Below are 16820 nucleotides of genomic sequence, written 5' to 3' on the forward strand. Positions count from 1 at the left end.
TCCAGACCTCCTTATAGGTGCTAATATCTCACATTTCCCACTCCATACGGATGTTAACTTCTTCAGTTATACTTTTGTAAAACATCATATTGTATCTGCTTTATCCTACCACTTTATTTTACATTAACAGTTGGAAGCATTTCACACCCATGCATAGTGAACCTTTTTTATCTTTTTGGATTGAATCTTGTTTTGAGCTGGCCTCTCTTTGTAATATCCCACACCCCGCACATCTTTTTATTGTGTATTTATAAATTGGGCCTGATGCACTCCTGTAATCTGATTAAGTGAGCTCTGACTCACAAAAGCTAATGCTGTAATAAATTTCGTTAGTCTCGAAGGTGCTACTGGACTCCTGTGTTACAGTTTGTACTAGTTCTGGTCCGTCTCACAGGAAATGCAGACTTTGCTTGTTTAAAATATGGTTAATGGGATTTCTCTCCCTTTGTCTCTTCTCTCTCTCTCTCTCTCTAGCAACCAGCTCTTCAACTGGACCTCAGGCTGGGCTGCTTCCACTCCTTGTTATCCAGCTATTGTTATGGTGTTTCATCTACAAATCAAACCCAACCTCATAATTCATTCCTGACTTCTGTCTCAAGTACTGTAATTTACTTTCACCCTTCTAAGTCCCTGTAGGATAAACGCATGCAACCCTAAACCCGAACTGTTGTCAATCATCACCATCTGCGACCACCACCATTTTTTAAAACTATAGCTGCGCTGGAGTCATTGGGCTGTTTTTGGGCAGTCTTCATGCTAAAGGAGGCGTTAGCAACCAAATCTGGAAAAAAAAAACTTAACAGGGCACCAAACTCACCTCAGCCATCAGGGATGCGACTGACACATAACCAATGGTTGATCCTGTCTCTTCCCCTTTGGGTCTCCTGTCTGAACTTCATTTTTAGAGAAAGCAGCAACAACTCTTGATTTTTAAATGTGGGAGGAATATGTTTTATCTGCTTGCATGCTTGCTACCTGATCTTGGAAGAAAAGGGAGAGAAAGGGATGTGACATAGCTCAGAGTCTGTGGCCCTGAAATTTGAAAATCATTTATTTCCTCCTGCTCTGAAGGCCTTTCATGTTTAGATCTCACTCTAGCTGTTTTTGCTCTTCTGTGTCATTGCTATGAACCTTGAACATGTGAGAGAGAGAGAGAACATTTAAAATCCTTTTTGTAGAATGGCATTAACAGTTTACATCCATGCCTGGGGGGTCTAAAGGGACTGGTGGAATGTGGGAAACCTTATGTGTCTTGGAAAAATTCACTGCTTTAGGGGGGTGGAACCCTCCCAGTCCCTCCAACGTAAAGTGACCACAGCCGCAACTCAAGTTACAACTTGTACAGTTCAATGTTTTATAATAAAACTAGCTCAGTAATCAACAAGCAATTCCATTCTTGAGTTTGGGGGGTGGTCTGGTTCCTCCTGATATATCTACTCAGTTAGCTTATGCATTGGGAGATGGGTTTGGCCCCATGATTCTGGAAGCCCTGCTTGGATTTGGGATAACACATTCTCAGACAATCAGACATCACATTTCAGCATAGAAACATCTCCACTGAAAGAGGAGCCTCCGGTGCCACCTGCGGTAGAGATATCAAAAGCTCTGACGTGTCGCGAGAATATCCACATTGCAGGATTTCAGTCATTTTGCAGGATTTCACCATTGCAGGATTTCACCAGGACCAGTCATTCTGTAACAGGGATGGGAATAGGATCTCCAGCAAAGAAATTCTCATTTCTTCACCAACTTTAATTCCCAGGATTCTATGGAGGAAGCCATTTCAGTTAAAGTGGCCGATATAGGTTTCTAGTGTAGGAGAGATCAGTGTTTCAGCCTGAGCTGATCTACCTTTTAACTATGCTCTCACGTTTCCTTTTAACTCAGTAAATAGCTCCATATTCGAGGGGGTGGGTGGGGGTTGTACTGCTGGGATGAGTCTTTTTCCTCCTTCAATCCAGTCTTGGTGAGCCTTCTGTTTTCTTTTATTATACACTCAGCCAAATAATTTAAACGTGGTTTATTCTTAAATAAATAAAACTTTGTGTTCAAAGAATCTCATTTCTTGCTTGTTCTTGCTTCTCACAGGAAGTTGAGGATAACCATTTCTTCCCTACATGGCCCTTGGGGAGATGATGGCGGTCATGCTAAGGACTTCCCCCATTCCCCTGACCAAACCAAAGCTGAAAACCTATAAGAACTTTGGAAGAACTAAGTTGTTCATTTAGGACACCTTTGTTAATTCTCTTATTCAATTATACAGGAGCCAGCAAGGCTCACCGGAATGTGAAAGATCCCAAAGGCATAATATTGCACTTAAAGCTAGTTATGATTATGAAGGAAATAATAATTTATGGTTCATTAAAAGTCACAAAGCAAAAATGGGGGAAAGAACAGGCAGGGACATATGGGACAAGATGATTCCGTAGACATCTTCGTCCCAAGACATTAAGAGCTTCAAATACTCAGCACTTTGAATTGAGCTTGGGGATGGAGAACGTCGAAAAGTAGCAAAAAGTACGAAGAATACAAGGTCACAAACATTTTCTTTTACTGCCTCAAAATGTAAGTGAGGTTCAGACAGTGTTTGTTCAGACCAATTCAAAATGGAGTTGCCCACAAGCCCTGTCCTAAAGGAGGACAGCAAGAAATAATCTGTGCTCAGCTAACCTTAAGGGAAGGGATTCAGACAATGGAATCGACTCATAAGTTTTCCTGTAAGATTTAAAAAATTCCTAGCCAATAACAAAGGATTTAAGACTGTCCAGCTAGCAAGTCATAGAAAGTATTCAGATGGTGTTTTTAAACTTGATATAGTTCATCATAATCCACATCGTATCTGCTACTGAATGGTGTGGCAGGAAAGAATTGGGTGGCTACTGCTTTGAACAACAAAACAAAGGAATTTCTACACCCGCGTATCACCAAATGGACGATCTGAGAATGGAGGGGGTTTTCTGGCCTTTTATTATGGAGCTGATCTAGTTAATTGACCATACTTTTAAAATCCAGCCAATTAAGGCCAGTTCTGCAATTGGTACTTCATGTGTTCTTCATATAACATACCATACCTGTCCCCTAAATTCTCACCTCTGCATACATAAAAGTGTTCATTATTTGTTTGTACCATTAACTGAGATGAAACAGAGACATGAAAATCCCCTAACTGTTAAGGGGTTCTCTTCCTTTCATTCAGCTTTCTGAAGCTTCTGGTAACACATCTGTTCTTGTTCCCGTGACTGGAGCAGACCAGAAATCAAATACATTAAAAGTACTTATCATGTAAACAAGCCCTTTCCATGAGATCAGAGGACCAATTTAAGTCATGGAGCTGTCAAAATATTTTGCTGGGATAATTGTGAAACCCTATTACATAAGATTTTGTGATCAAATCAGGGGCAAACCCCTTGGACTGTTCTTCAGACTGAATCCCTTTCTTCCAGCGCACCCCAGTGTCTATGGTGATCATGTGCATGGGGGAATGGAATTTTGTGCCATGGCTATGTACTTCTGTGATTGTGTGATTTATGGATCGCTGGGGGGAAAAACACCCTCCTGAGGTTTCCTGATGTTCACCAAGCAGAGACGCTGAGGAAAGCCAGCCCCCTGCCACAAGCACATATACCTGAACTCCTCTTTCATATTCCAGTAGATCTTCCATGTCCTCCGCCGCCAGCTTGTTTAGCTCGGTCAAGATAACATCTAAAGCCTGAAACACACATGAGAGCCCTTCCAAAATTCAGACAGAAGAAAAAACTAAGGACAAGAGCAGATCCAGGGAAGGCAAAAAGGTTAATGTTCTCTTTAACTCTAGGACTTTCTGAAGAGAGGTTAAATTGCAAATGCTTCATGCTTTGAAAGAAGAAGAAGAAAAATAGAGGAAAGGGGGGAATCTGATGGGCACTTTCAGATATGCCAAATGATGCACTTTCAATGCACTTTAATGATCATTAGCAAGTGGATTTTGCCATTTAACACTGTAAAATTCAGCTGCAAAGTGCATTGAAAGTAGATTGAAAGTGCATTATTTGGCTTGTCTGAAAGCACCCTGATGTGAACCACACTGTTGTTTCCATAACAAAAGGAGTGGCAGCTACTTGAGAAATTTGAGACAAAGCAATATCCCATCAGATTAAAGGCAAACAAATATGCCAAAACCGGGAGAAACAGAAAGCGAGCACCCTGCCAATCGCTCACGTTTTAAGATCTATCGAGTGCCTTGCACTACATGGAAAATTTTAACTTACTTGTTCTACTGCCATCTACTGCCTGTCTTGGTTTACAAACCAGGGTTTTTACAACAATTTCCCATCGCAATCTCTTTCCCTTCCCTAATAATACTAATCATATTCCACTCTTGTCAGAATGCCACCCAGTCTGCAGAGTCATCATTTTGAAACAGCACCAACAAGCTCTTAGAAAATGGCACCTCTTTTGTTCAGGCCAGCTGCGATTTTAATGGTAAAAGGGCCTCCATTGAAATGGCTAAGAAAATAAAGGAGTCCCTTAAAAGGTCATTCAAGGGCAAATAGCTTTATTGTGTTAATGGATTTTGGTATCTAGGAAATGAGAATGGGATTTTTAAAAACTTCTTTAAGGCTTATTTGTTCTGCTCTTTGGTAGAAACTTCTAGGATAACTGATGCTGATCTCCAATTAACTGCAGGTGCTGTAGTTCTAAATGGCCTTGACTAGCTCAATCTTGTCAGATCTCAGAAGCTAAGCAGAGTCAGCCCTGGTTTGTACTTGGATGGGCGAACACCAAGGAAATCCTGGGTTGTTATGCAGAGGAAGGCAATGGCAAACCACCTCTGATCATCTCTTGCCTTGAAAACCCCATGAAGGGTCATCGTAAGTCTGTTGCGACTTAATGGCCCTGACCTGGATGGCGCAGTCTAGCCCAGTATCATCAAATTTTGGAAGCTAAGCTGGTTAAGTACTTGGATGGGAGAGCTCTAAGAGAACTGTGACTAGCCCAAGGTCACCCAGCTGGCTTCATGTGTAGGAGGGGGGAACCAACCCGGTTCACCAGATTAGCCTCCGCCACTCATATGGAGGAGTGGGGTATTGAACCCAGTTCACCAGATCCAAGTCCACAGCTCCAACCCACCACTCTTAATCACTATACCACGCTGGCTAGCAACTGAACTTTCTTTGCATACAATTGGTCAAAACGCCACAAATATTGAAAAACTGTGCACCTCTGTCAAACATCACTATTTTAGCTACTGATAGCTTCCTAGTTTTTCCCCAAAAACAAAATGAAATGCTCAAAAAAAAAAAGTTCAAACTGTAGCAAACAGTGTAGGTTATAGTTAACAGGTTATCAGAACAAGGAGGGAGAAGAGTTGTCTGTTATAACCAGTGAGGACTGGACCTCCTATGAAAAAGGGTTAGAGAGTCCTCAGGTTAGACAAACTCAGAAAGACCAACGGCTGCAGCTACAATGGATGCTGCCCACAGAGACCCTGGAAGCCTCTTTCTTGTACTAGTTGGGCACTGAGTGTCTTGGACACACTCAGGTGTTCAAACACCTGCTTCCTCAGTCATCACCACCTTTACTCGGAACTAAATCCAACTGACTTAATTGGAACTTTAAGTGGGCGGTGCAGATCCTCCATCTGCTGCAGAGCACTGACGGTATAAGACAGCCAAAATAATCAACATCGAAAACTATGAGCCTATTTACCACTTCAGTAAAAGCTTTCAGGTGGAAATCTCTCAGGGGAACATTTTCAAAGGTAGCTCGCTGCCACTGCTGAATGCTAAAGAACTTCCGAAGAAGAACATCGAACAGCAAACCTAGAAGGCAAAGGTAGGTGAGGGAGATTTAGGTAAGATGTTAGCAAGTAGTGAGGTGACCAAAATATTGAAAGAGTTACATGTTCCTCCTTCCCACCCTCTGCTGAAAAATCAGTCAATGCAGCTTTATGAAAAACCCAGCAGGGATTTCCTTTAGGTATTCAGGGATTTCCTTTAGGTATTCAGGGATTTCCTTTAGGCATGTCTAAAAGCCGTCTTGGGGAGTTAGCATCAAAATTGGTTTCACTTCCTTTGAAATTCTATGGATTTTTTAAATTTATTTTTTGCTTGAGGAGGACCCTCCAAATTTGCTTTGAATTTCACTGTAGAGTAAATCCACAAACAAGCAAAGGGGGGAATACCTCTCTGGGAACTTTTGATTTCCCTCAAAATTCATAACCCCCAAAATAAGGGTCGGTGTTTTTTTGTGTCACATTCTGTTCTTGTTTGAGTTTAGAGTCTGAGGGTTTGGAGTCTTAGGAGTTTAACTGGGCAAGAAGCCATATGGGCTTGGGTCCCTGACGTCTCAGTTTTCTCAAAAGAAGCCCAGTGTATGTGTGTGTATTTAGTTTTTTTAAAAAGTATACTTTGCTTTTTAATCAAATGATCTTCAAGGAAGCTTAAAAACAATACATGAAATACAATACACACACATACACAAACCAGTCTTCTCAGAATCCTTTAGATCTGTGGCTAGGGCAGGGTTGCCAACCTCCATGTGCTGGCTGGAGACCTCCTGCTATGACAATTAATCTCCAGCCGACAGGGATCAGTTCATCTGGAGAAAAAGGCCGCTTTGGAGGGTGGACTCTATGGCATATACTTCTGAGGTCCTTCCCTTCCCAAATCCCGTCCTCCTCAGGCTCCACCCCCAAAATCTTCAGGTATTTCCCAGCCTGGAGCTGTTAACCCTAGGCTGGTTCAAGAAAAAATAACATACAGCTGCCAAAGTGGTGGCAGAGGCCAGTGTTTCTTCCCTTACAAGTTGACTGTTCCTACCAAGGTTTAAGCAATTTAGAGACAGCATTTTTTTTTTTTTTAGGGCAAAGGCACAGGTGAAGAGTTATCCATCTCCCCGCCCCCCACCTCAGCATTGCAGGCCCTGATTCATATCACTGCTCTCTCCAGCTGCTTTTTGAGAAACTGAAGACATGAGAAGACCCAATGGCAGATCTCTTTGGCTGCATTCCTGAGAGTGGAGAAGATTTTGGTTCTAAGTTACCGAGGAGAGTTGCCAGCTCTGGGTTGGGAAATACCTGGAGATTTTGGGGCGGAGCCTGAGGAGGGGAGGTGTTTGTGGAGGAACTTCAATCCCATAGAGTCCAATTGCCAAAGCAGCCATTTTCTCCAAATGAACTGATCTCTATTGACTGGAGACCGGTTGTAATAGAGGGAGATCTCCAGCCACCACTTGGAGGTTAGCAACCCTATTACCAAGTGATAGAATCATAGAGTTGGAAGGGACCACCAGGGTCATCTAGTCCAACTCCCTGCATAATGCAGGAAATATTTAAGATGATATTTAAGGTGGTGTGTGCTGCCGTGCTGAACGCGAAATCCTGTCCACAACAGCAGCTTAGGGTTGCCAGGTCCCTCTTCACAACTGGCAGGAGATTTTGGGGGCGGAGCCTGAGGAGGGTGGGGTGTGGGGAGGGACTTCAATGCCATAGAGTCCAATTGTCAAAGCGGACGTTTTCTCCAGGCAAACTGATCTCTACCAGATGAAGAGCAGTTCTAACAGCAGGAGATCGCCTGCTACCACCTGGAGGTTGGCAACCCTACAGCAGCGGCACAGCACTAGTTGGCTAATAAGACACTTTCTCCCATACAATGTAAATGCTTGAGACTTTGCCAACAAGCAATAAAGGTTGATGGGTAAAATAAGCCACTTCGAATTAGTGGGTCAGGTGTGCCCATGATCCCGATTCTGGGCCTGGCAACCTTCATTCATGTTTTTACAACCGTCCTGGGAAGCGTAATCAATGATCACATCTTCACCAGCCATTTTTAAGTGCTTGCACAAGGCTTCTTAGGTGCCTGGCTTTAAATAAGCCAAGGCTGCTGCGGCCTTTTTCCAAAATTACAGACCTCCTGCCGCCTCCCAGCCGCTCAGTACTCACTATCTAAAACCATGCTCGAGTGCTCCTTCTCAAAAAACCTCGGGCCTGACAAGCTCATCTTCCCTATCAAGTGCTCCAGAAGAAATATGTCAATAAGTTGTTTGGTAGCAAACATGGCCACCTGTGGGAGACGGAAACAGACACCAGCATCGTGTTACTAAAGGAAAAGAAACTGTTCCCCGGCAGCTGCTGTGTAAGATAAGAGCAGCCACTACAACAGCCTCTCTTAGTTGTGTGCAGTCAAAATACAAGGTCAGGCAGCCCAGCTTCCTGCAAAAGTGCTTGGATTACTAGATCCCCCCTCCCACTGTTAGGGGTCCCCAACAGGTTGCCCATGGGTACCCTGGTTAGGGTTGCCATGTCCCTCTTCGCTACCGGTGAGAGGTTTTAGGGGTGGAGCCTGAAGAAGGCAGGGTTTGGGAGCAGGGAGGGACTTCAATGCCATAGAGTCCAATGGCCAAAGCGGCCATTTTCTCCAAGGGAACTGAGCTCTATTGGCTGGAGATCAGTCGTAATAGCAGGAGATCTCCAGCTAGAACCTGGAGGTTGGCAACCCTAAACCATGGTGCCTGCCACCACCTTTCCTGGCACCTGCCAAGTGTTTTTAGCAAGCGGGTGGGGCCAGGTGGGGCTTTTGCCCAGCAGGGCATCTGATTGTCCACTCCTGATCTGATAGGCTGTGCAGATTAAAAGGCATCCTGTTAAGCAGAGCTTCTGCCTTAAATGTTGATGAACTGCTAATAGACTGATGCATAACTCTGACCTGGAGAACAGGGTTTGATTAAAAAACCCCATCCCGCACCAGTAGCCAGGGGTACCTAAACAGCAAACTAAGGGCATTTAAATTGTGTTAACCATATGAAGCACTGTGCAGAAGTTGAGACAACTAACTTATAGTTTTTTAGTACAGAATCTGGGTTTCTCCGGTGCAAAATTTTGAGTAGGGGTATTTTGAAATATGTCAAACTCTTTCTCCCATGCCTAGTTAACAGCAGGTTTTGATTTGCTTCCCAGGTCATTTCTGCATGGGTGTTTTACCTGAGGTTCGTTGCTTGCTGGACTCACACTTTCCTATTGGGAATTTCTGCACTGGCAGCCTCCCAGGCTCAAATCAAGTCCCGCCCCTTTAAATGCCGCTCTGTAATTGGTTCACTTCGCCTGGCTTGCTATGAAAGATAATCACCCCCCAAAAACCCCAACTGCCGCATAAAAAAGCATTTTAAGAACGAAAAACAAAAAATTGAGCAATCTGAAAGGGGGGGGAGAAATCCAACCCTTGTTTTTAAAAAAACTTTCATTTTTTTGCTCAGAAAGAGCTCTGAGGTAGCAGGAAGCACTTGAATCCCCGCCTCTTTACATGCTGCTTTGTGATTGGCTGTTCCCCTGCTTTTCCATCTGCACTGAGATTTGAGCCGGGCTGAGCTCACGTTAGAGGGAAAAGTCGGATTAGCAGTGGAATTGGAAGTGCTGGACATTGTTAGGGCTGGCAGCGATCTCATTTATCATGGAAGGAAAACACGTGCATAATTACAAGGAATATCCGAGTCAGACAGGGAGCAAACGTGAGTCCAAGTACCCATGCATAATAGGCCCCAGTTGAAAAAGAGAACATAAAATGCCACTTTGATGCTGAGATGCATTAAAAGGGAAATGGTTTGGTTGGGCACCGGGAGGAAGAACTGACAGGCAGAGTAAACACTTGTGGCACATGATTTAAAGATTACACCCTGCATATAGCAGAAAACTCAACATGCATAGTAATGGATTTGGTTTCTAATAAGGGAAAAGGGCATTACACTTTTGTGTAGCTCCTTGCTGACGTATATGCAGAGATGCTTGTTTGCAGAGATTGCCTTGGCAGAAGAGAGGAGGTTGACATGCTCTTGCCTGATATGCAAATAAATGAAGAAGTCTCTGCATCCTACCGGACTCTAATGGCATTTCTTCTTTTTTTCCTGTCTTTCTGCAAGTAATTAGGTGAAGGACAGAGCAGGGCTGAGTGATGTGCCGTAACAGCGAGATGAATCTCAAAGAACTGGTGCCAGACAGACAGCGGAGGGCTGCGGGAGAGGTGAACTCGTTCGGTGTAGCAAGCCGAGGGGGATGTGCAGTCCCCGCTGCTCTCGGGGAGCAATTAGAAGCAATGATGTTCGCATTATTAATGGCAATTAATATTAAACCCGAAATTGCATCTGGAAGCCAAAAAAAGCTCTACTGAGGGTGATGAGAAGAAACGCTCCAGGAGACATCGATTGAATTTGCTCTCAGAAGGGCAAAAATGTAACATCTTGGTCCTCTGTCACTGAGATGATCCACTCTCCCCCCCCCCGCCCCAGGCAGCTGCTCATGTTTCTTCCTGCAAAGAGTTTTTCGTTTTAATCTGCGAGGTGAATGACCCCCTTGTTCAGTGGAATGGGTGGCGTTAGTTCACTCTGTCTGAAAGTGCTAATCGATCTTGGGAGCTGTTCACAGGACACCAGTCTGCCAGCACACCCAGCGTGCTTGCACAGTTGGGGGTCCCTTGGGACAACCACATAGGCCCGGGCAGTCTTTTCATTTCCTCCTGAATGAAAATTGTTTTAAAATCTCTGGCACAAGTTCCCCTGGCAGGTATCACCTCTGCTTCAATTTATATTTAAATTGTACTTGGGAAAATGGATGCAGAGAAATAAGGGAGGCAAAAGTGTGCTTTGCCTACTTCTAGGGGCAACTGTGGGTGATTTGGGGCCAAATGGGGGTAGCCAGAGCTGGAGAAGTATACGCTGAACAATCGTTCCCCTTCAATTGATAAGGTATTCGGCTTCACAGTAGCATGTCACACAACCCTTACACACACGAACACAGATCAGACAATGGGCGTTTTCCACACTGGGTTTCTGCTCCACCAGGGCTTCTTAACTGCACCTGGTTTTCCTCTCCCTTATACACAGTGATCTTCACTCTCCCTTTTGTTTAGAGTTTCTCCTACATTTATTCAGATCACTGCAAAGATGGTCAGAAAAAAACATGGGAAAACTTGAAGAAAAACCTGGAGAGCAACAGATACTGAGTGTAAGGGAGAGGGAAACCAGCTGCAGCTAAGAAGCCATGCTGGAGCAAAAACGTGGTGGAAAATGCCCAATATCTGGCAGAAATATTATGGTTGAATTACTATAGAATGTTGTTAGGAAATGGGCCAGATGCCCCTCTGCCTGCCACTCTATCACATCTGCTGTGTCTACCTCAGGCCTCAGAAGTGAGGAGACCTTAAGTCCTGCCAATCCTCTCTAGCCTCTCTCACCCTTTGTTTCAGGGGAGAGTTATGGGGCTGTCATAAGAATATAAGAAAGGCCCTGCTGGATCAGACCAGGGCCCATCAAGTCCAGCAGTCTGTTCACACAGTGGCCAACCTGGTGCCTCTAGGAAGCCCACAAACAAGACAGCTGCAGCAGCATTATCCTGCCTATGTTCCACAGCACCTCATATCATAGGCCTGTTCCTCTGATCCTGGAGAGAGTAGGTCTGCATCATGACTAGTATCTATTTTAACTAGTAGCCATGGATAGCCCTTCCCTCCATGAACATGTCCACTTCCGTCTTAAAGCCTTCCAAGTTGGCAGCCTTCACCACATCCTGGGTCACTTGGGGATGAGACACCCATTCCATTTTGATGGTTAGGTTTTTTGAGCGTCCTGGTAAAAAATCTGCTGACTTCCAAGATTTCTCAGCCTCGCAGGACTAGATATGTGATCAGTTCCACATAACTGCTCAAACTGTAGGTCAGCAGAGGACCTGGACACCTCCTGAGGCTGATAAGCTGCATGTATTTTGAGTCTTCCTGCAGTTGCTGAGGTCTAATCATTTCATCAGAACATTCACCAAGGACGGAATCATTAGCATCATCCTCAGCAATGCACTAGATGACCCCATCGAGCATTTCTTCCTCATCCAGTTCTTGAGGTGCCTTTTGGATCCCATATGTTTGCAAGTGGACAGTTCGTTACTCACTAGTGCTGGAAAAGCTTTGTGAAACATGCCTGTCAATATTTCATCTGTACTGCTGAAAACAACAGCCTTGTTTAGGTACCTGCCCAATTCCTCTGGATGCTACAGCCGACAAACCTCCTTCTGCTTCCACTAATGAGTGATGAAAATTATCCATGTCTCCTGGGGGCTCTTTTCTGGGAAACCTGAAACAAGACAGTTATCAAATCTCAACCATTATTTTTAAAATTTTATTTACTTCATATATACCTGACTTTCACCCCAGTGGGGACCTGAAGAGGCTTACGTTGTTCTCTTCTCCTCTATTTGTCCTCGCAACCCTTCAGGTACATATCCCCCAAAGATTCTTTGCAAAAATTTATTCTATTTTTTTGTAAATCCATTTTTGGGGTCTCTCAGGCAGACCTAGGGTTTGCATACAAAAAAGCTTTGGCTCCCAGTAGAATGGGAGGGGGAACGCTTTAATCTCCCTAATCTGCACAAATATCACTTTGCCTTTCTATTCTCTAATGTGAAACACTAGACTCTAGCTCCTGAGCAGGAAACATCTGAGTGGGCTCACCTAAGAATGGCCCGGCTCCATCTCCTGTGTTGTAGGAAGCTTTGGGTTCTACCCACTGAATTAATCCCCAAGTGTAGTCGGCACTCCATTGGTGGAGGGAGGCTATGCTAGATTTTTCCAAAGGGAACATCTTCAATGAGTTACAGTCACCTGCTAATAACCAATATGGTTGCTGTTGTTAAATCCATTTCAGTACCTACCCTAATGGACTCTGGTCTGTGAAAGCTCAGGTCTTTAAGATAATAACATAGCCAACAGAGAAGTCCTAAGCAGACTTATCAATCAATTCTAATTCTCAACAGGGCCAGATCTGTGGATACTTAAATCCAGAGTTTGGAGCCACGAACAGACAAGACAGATCTTTCTACAAACCTGAAAAAAGCCCCAAACTGGCAGAAAAATTTGAAGTCTTAAAAAAAAGGGGGGGGGGATAAAACCCTCCATAATGATAGAAGGAGCAGCAGATGAGAACATGGTAGTTACCAGGAGGAGGGAAAGAGGAAATGGTGTGGGGAGTGAGATGCAGGGGAAAGTGAGCTGCCCACTGCAAGTCTTTGTAAGGTTCTCCATCATGCAGCTAGGCCTGGCACCTACCGCTGCACAACTCGGCCACAGTTTTCCTGACTAAAGGCTGGAAAGGAAAGAAGGGAAAGCTAAAGATGGAAAGGAGAGTGAAGAAGGGAAAGCTAAAGATGGAAAGGGACTGTTGGATATTAGGCCCTGGAATAGTGATTGTGGTTAGAAAGAAGTCAGGTCAGAGCACACAATAAAAAAGAGTCAAAGACTTTCTCTTAATCAAACAAAAATCCTTTACTTTACTAAACAGGGTAGGTTACATGGGATGAAAACAAGTAACAACCTTTACTATCTAGTTGACTATAAAACTAGCTAGAGATTCTAGCAGGTACTATGGTTTAAATCTCTTTGTTTGTGTCCCAGCTCAAAAGAGCTGAAACAAGCATCTTGCATCTGTGAGATTCAAACTGCTATTGCAACTGCCCTAAACTTTTACTACCTTAACAAAAGGAACAGGGCAATAAAGACAATTCTGACTCCGTGACTTTTGGCACGTTTGCAATGGCGATTTGCTAACCAATAGAATACTGACATCTGTTATTTCATCATCATGTTGAGACTAACTAAACTGTTGATATAAACAAATTAACCCTTTAACTGCCTTGACAGAAATGGAACTCGCATTGAATCCCCAACAGGGGCAGATAAAGGTTGGCTGGCTGATGGGTGGGAAGGGAACAGGACAAGTGGAGAGGCTATTGGGGCTACCAGGGAAGTAGGTTTGCCGGGTCCCTTTATGCCACCCGTGGGAGTTTTCTGGGAGCAGGGTTGGGGGCAGTGATCCACACACGCGCCTCATGATGACGTCACTCCCAGGTTTACCCCGGAAGCGCTGGCATCATGTGGGAGGCTGTAGCACATTCCTCCAAAAACTCTATGGAAACCATAGATTGGCACCACCACCACCCCTCAGCTAGCCTGTTTCCACCTGCCAGCCAACTGAGGGGCGTCGGGCAGCCCTGTTAATTGACAGGCAATTGCTCACCATAACCAGGCATATGGGAATCCTATAGGGAAGAGAAAGAGGAAATAATGGAGAAGGGCTTAATAAGATGACTCTTGCAAGTCCTTGCTGATCCCCTACTTGTATGCTTCTAAGATCATTGAAATAAATGGGCTTAGTAGAGTTTAACTCTGTTTTAGATTGCATTGCAGGTCTGGTCCTTTCTAACAAACAGCCACCGACTAATCTGGTTCTGAGCCTGAAAAATAAAATAAGTATAGCTGGCAATGATAGCTCTATAGTCCTTCTTCCACATCTTTAAAAGGCTGGTAAGTAATCAGTTTTGCTTTGAGCTACAGAATTTGCTGCTGCCATAATATGCATTACATTTTTTCCCTTGGCACATGTTGTGTAGCAGAAGAAGAGAGCAACTGAGTGTCAGGTACTTTAAAGCAACAAAATCTGCTTCCAGACAGATTTGATCCTCAGCACCTGTAATTGAAACCTTGGCAAAAAAAACCATGGCCTTTTCTATGACATGTGTACTTTGTTTCATTTTGCCAAGGGGGAAAAATCATTTTAAATTTCATAAAGGTCTGATGACAGCCAAGCACGCAAAATCTAAGATCAATTATAATTTGGCACAGAAAAGTGGTTCAATAATTCTCAAAGTAAATAAAAGACATTTTCATTACTCACTTGGATTTTTCATTTTCACCTTTTGAAGGTTCCCTCCAAGTAAACTTCAGTAGTCGCAGTCTCTGAACCTGCATAACAGAGGGGAAGTACTGAGAAGGGTTTCCTGTCTACACACAAATCTCCAATACTGTCCAAAGGGCAGCCTTGTCTGATAATGTATATCCTCTTGTGTAGGGGTTATAATAGTTAAGACATTCAGGCCTGCGGGGAAGCCCTAATCTTTGATATCCGACAGCTGAGAAAAGCACTCTGCCCATGTTCAAAGGTACTGCCTCCACTGAGTTCTTTAGTTCAGCAGTGACGCAGATCTCTCAGCTCTGGTTCAGATTTGTAGCCCTAGCAGAGACTCTAAGGCCAGAGATAAATGTACATACTGCCACAGTCTCATTCTTCAAAAGGTTTTCCCTAAAGTATTGTTTTATATGTTGTCGTACAGAAAGTGTGATATCTAAGGATGCCAGCCTCCAGGTAGGACCTGGGGATCCCCTGGAATTACAGCTCATCTCCAGAATACAGAGATCAGTTCCCCTGGAGAAAATGGATGTTTTGGAGGGTAGACTCTGTGGTCTTGTCCTCCCCAGTAGGGCTGTTGATTCGGTTCGGCCCGAACTGAAAATCAGCCGAATTTCCCTTGATTCGGTGGTTTTTAGTTCGGGACGAACCGAACTCAAAACTGGCGGGCAACCGGGGAGCCGAATTCAGCGAGCTCGGGAGTTCACGAATAAATCCGGCCAATTCGGGGCCGTCAGTAAGCAGCATAACCTTCAGTAAGCAGCATTCTCCTCCCCCGGCCAATCGGTGGCCAAGCTGGGTCTTCTTCTAGCCAATCAGTCAGGATTGAGTACTGGAGGAATCAGCTGATGTGCGGCCCCGCCGGGGAAAGAGAGAGAGAGGGAAATCCTCGTGTGTGTGCGTGTGCGGGGGTGCTTGTGCACATTCGCTCCTTTCCGTGGCTGCAGGGGGCGAATTTTTTGGGGTACAGACCCCAAACTTTCAGAGGATATTCAGACAAGCCTTCTTAAGAGACCACCCAAGTTTTGTAAACATTGGGTCAGGGGGTCCCGAGATATGGGCTCCCCCCTTTTTCTTTCCATGGCTGCAGGGGGCGCATTTTTGGGTGTGCCGACCCCAAACTTTAAGCGGAGCATCAGACAAGGCTTCTTAAGAGACCCCCCAAGTTTTTGTAAACATTGGGTCAGGGCCCCCCGAGATATGGGCTTTCCCCTTTTCCCTATTGGGATGAATAGATCACCCTCGAGAGATGCATACATATGGATCTCATATTGGATACAAATGGAATCATATTGGATTACCCAGCCTCCCAGCCCCTCCTGATGGAACAGAAGACAGCCACAGTAAGATCCCTTTGGGGGCTTTAATCTATAATTTTTCTTTTCTGTGTGTGTGTGTGGGGGGGGAAAGCAGAGTCTGTGTGTGTGTGGGGAGGGAGCAGTTTCTGTGGGTGGGGGGAAGCCAAAGGGGGCTTTTGCCGGTTCTGCCTGGGGTGTGTGTTCCCCCTCCAGTTTCTCCCTGGTTTGAGGGGGGGCTTCATTTTTATGTCTTCAGGTTTTCCCTCATTCATAAGATCAGTTAGGTTATTTTGATGCTTGCTCAAAACTGGTTTTCAAATGGTGACTTAAAGAATGCATCTGCCTGGTCCCAAGTCCAATGCAAAAGGAGAAATTCCACCCCCTCCTGCTCATTATGCATAGCTAGCTGCCTCTCTCCCTTTCCATGGTTTGCAAACTCCCAGGTGTCAGGTGTTGCTTTGCACTGTTGCAAAGGTGTTGCATTGCGTGCTTGTGTTGCTTTGCAGTTGTATTGTTTTGCAAAATTCTTCACACTGCCCCGCCCTTTGCATGTTTGCAAAGGTGTTGCTTTGCAGTTGTGTTGCTTTGCAAAGTTCTTAGCAGCTGCCCCGCCCTTGCTCTCATCAGCTGTTTGTCGGGGCTGGGAGCTTTGTGCATGGGCGGCAAGCTCTGCTCAGAGATGCACATTAAGGGTGGGGGGACCCCTTTCGGGGCCCATATCTCAGCCCCCCCTGACCCAATCTTTACAAAACTTGGGGGGTCTGGCAAGAAGGGTCCTTTGAAGCTCCTCTGAATGTTTGGGACCTCTACCCCCAAAAATGCCCC

The 16820-nt window shown here is 44.7% G+C and overlaps 1 protein-coding gene across 1 annotated transcript in view; it reads left to right on the top strand.

Annotated features, from left to right (window-relative positions):
- TECTA (tectorin alpha) overlaps positions 1 to 718 on the top strand; it is a 75265-nt gene extending 74547 nt beyond the window's left edge. The window contains 1 exon segment of the mRNA XM_056861025.1: positions 475 to 718. Within this exon segment, the coding sequence (XP_056717003.1) occupies positions 475 to 575 (101 nt within the window). The 3' untranslated portion in view covers positions 576 to 718.
- The last annotated feature ends 16102 nt before the right edge of the window (positions 719 to 16820 follow it).

This window comes from Euleptes europaea, chromosome 14 (assembly GCF_029931775.1).
Source record: "Euleptes europaea isolate rEulEur1 chromosome 14, rEulEur1.hap1, whole genome shotgun sequence".
Taxonomy (NCBI): Eukaryota; Metazoa; Chordata; class Lepidosauria; order Squamata; family Sphaerodactylidae; genus Euleptes; species Euleptes europaea.